The following is a 2,637-nucleotide window of genomic DNA, read 5'->3' on the forward strand; positions in this document are numbered from 1 at the left end:
GAGGGAGAGGGGCGGGGAGGGGGGCCGGAGGAGAGGGAGCGGCAGGGGCCCGCCCATCGCCCGCGCGAGGGGGGCGGGAGGGGGGCGAGTGGGCGGACGGGAACGCGGGGGATGGAACCCTAGCCTAGGTCGCGGGAGAGATTCGATTCAGTGGGAGAACTCCCTCCATGCGAGGAACTGTTGCAAAGTGAGGATTTTTTTTAACCCCTTGGGAAGGCGATCTACCCATCATCGACCATCCAAAACCTTGTTGACTACATCAACAAACCATTCGAACTTGACTGAGCGGTGTATTGCGATGCTTTGGTACGTACCAAATCATGTATTGTTACCAAAAGAAATTTCAATTCCCAACCAGCATCCATTGGCACGTGACCCATATTTTCAAACGTCGACTCTAGCCGGGTATTAGCCCAGGTAAATTGATGTCCAGAAATATCTCAGGTAGATCCAAATTGTCAATGGCAATGCTGAATAAGAAAGAACTGTAAAACTAATTATTTTATCGTTGCTGAAACCATAGGATGTTGAATTCCCCACCCATGAACAATGAATATAGAATTTCTTTAGCAGGATTGACCGGTTCACCAAGAAAAGATAGTTTATGATCGTCTTGAGTAGCTTCGTAAACTGCGACCAAACTACATACAAAATTTACGGCTTGATTACGAAGATGAAACTTTTTTCTAAAACTCTTGATCCAAAATGGTCAAAAAATCCAACGAAGTAGATTGGACACTTAGTAGTTTACCACGTAACATTAGTCAAAGCCATGCGAGTGGTAATCGTGAACATGCAATCCAAAATGATGGACCCATATACAATCGCTAAATGAGCACAAAATAGTTTGTTCATTCACTCATATGCACATAATGGAGGTATGTAAGGTCTGATGTACTACAGCTCATTGGAAAAGCATCCTCTTGATGACTAATCCAATATTGATGAGTAATCCTCATGATGTACTGTAGCACCACATCTTATTTATCCTCATCGGCTTATTTCTAGGGCACGGTTAATTCTCACAAAGAGAAGATTAACCCTTCCAGCACTGAGATTTTTCTTCCAGAACACGCACAAGTGATGTGCTTTATTTATTGCTATTAATAAGGCAGAGAAAGGTTTCTCTGTCACACACAACATAAAAGGTACTGTAGATCATAAAGGTTTCATTACACGGTGGCAGGGAGCTCCCCACCCATGCTACCAGTGGGGTCTTGAACCTCCCCACCCATGCCACCAGTGGGGCCTTCAACATCCCCACCGATGCCACCGAGGCCTTGAACTCGCAGGTCGGTGTGCTCTTCAAAGGGGAATGGATCCAGTTTTGGCTGCGCTGCTTGTAGGATCATTTCAATCGTCAGTTCTGGCCCTGATCTTTGCAAAGGCGCCACTGGATCAACACATGGGTCATGAGGCTGAAAAGAATCAAATTGCATTATTGTAATAGGCCGGTGCAAATCAACAAATTAATGATTCCTCTGTTTAATTTTTGACATGCATGAACAAGGGGTTGTGGCACTAACCAGGTTGGCATGCATTCTGTCAACAAAGGTCTTGAAATTGACATAGTTTTGTCCCTCCACCAACTGATTCGACAGCCGGAGGTAGGTGAATCCAAACAGCTTGTGCTCAGGAGGGCCGCTCTTGTTGATGCCATGAGGCCTTGCATTCCTGAGTATGGTGTTGTAAGCAGTTGGATCATATCGAGGAAGTGCATTTTCGCATGCCATATTTAGGCCCTCTCTCCATCCAGCACTCAACACCTGAGAATTTCGACGACAAGTACGTTAGATGTGTCTATCAGAGATGTCTAAGCGTAAACTCTGGAGACACAAGCTACCTACCTGTTGGACTAGTTCTTCCGGTGCGCTCATGGCCTGTGAGCTTTGCTCCGAGTCCCTCATCTCGGCGCAAGTGAAGTTAAGACTAGCACGGTGCCTTTTGAGCATGCGTGCTATGGGTCTGTAGCCATCTCTATCATGTAAGTTGTAGTACCCAGCTGTGATCTCGGCTGCATGGCTTGGAACCTTGTACCACCAGTGAATGCCAGAGATCTGCAACCAAACATTTGGCCATGTCTCATTTACATTCTAGATTAAGAAATGCAAGTTCCTTTAGCCTAGAGTGTTAGAATGAATTTGTGTACTTTTTGTTGTTGTTGTTGTTGTTGTTTATCATACACTACTTCTCAACTGAATCATGGTTTCTCAAATCCTATCTACTATTGTAAGAAACTGAGATATTTAGGATGATGGTACTTACTTTGATTGCCAGTTGCACTCTGTGTCCCAAGAAGACCTTGTTTGCTTCGTCCAAGATCTTGTCACCGTGCTTGATCAGGTTATTGGAGTACCATGCAAGGAAAAACCTCCCCTGCTCAGTGAGATATGTTCCGTTGTCCACGAAGAATCGAGTTCTCTGGGGAGTGTCATTGTACTGTCCGGCATCGCGAGGAAATTCCCACTCAGGATGGCCAACCATCGCTGCTGCTGCTTTGAAGTCTGCTTGCAGGTACTTATCATAGCACTGCGGATTTTTTTTAATTTGTACTATTAGTTAAAACAGTTAAATGGAGTCCTTTTGTCTTTAATGGTGATGGTATAGATTATTTTACTTTTTTTAATTATTTCATGT

General features: G+C 44.6%; 1 protein-coding gene across 1 annotated transcript in view; it reads right to left on the reverse strand.

Annotated features, from left to right (window-relative positions):
• Window positions 1-832: 832 nt before the first annotated feature.
• LOC542896 (beta-amylase) overlaps window positions 833-2,637 on the reverse strand; it is a 3,823-nt gene continuing 2,018 nt past the window's right edge. Inside the window, exons 4-7 of the mRNA XM_044528422.1 lie at window positions 2,266-2,529; window positions 1,848-2,057; window positions 1,527-1,766; window positions 833-1,418 (exon numbers count right to left, since the gene is read on the reverse strand). Coding sequence (XP_044384357.1) covers window positions 1,173-1,418; window positions 1,527-1,766; window positions 1,848-2,057; window positions 2,266-2,529 — 960 coding nt within the window. The 3' untranslated portion in view covers window positions 833-1,172. The remainder of the gene's footprint in view (window positions 1,419-1,526; window positions 1,767-1,847; window positions 2,058-2,265; window positions 2,530-2,637) is intronic.

This window comes from Triticum aestivum, chromosome 5A (assembly GCF_018294505.1).
Source record: "Triticum aestivum cultivar Chinese Spring chromosome 5A, IWGSC CS RefSeq v2.1, whole genome shotgun sequence".
Taxonomy (NCBI): Eukaryota; Viridiplantae; Streptophyta; class Magnoliopsida; order Poales; family Poaceae; genus Triticum; species Triticum aestivum.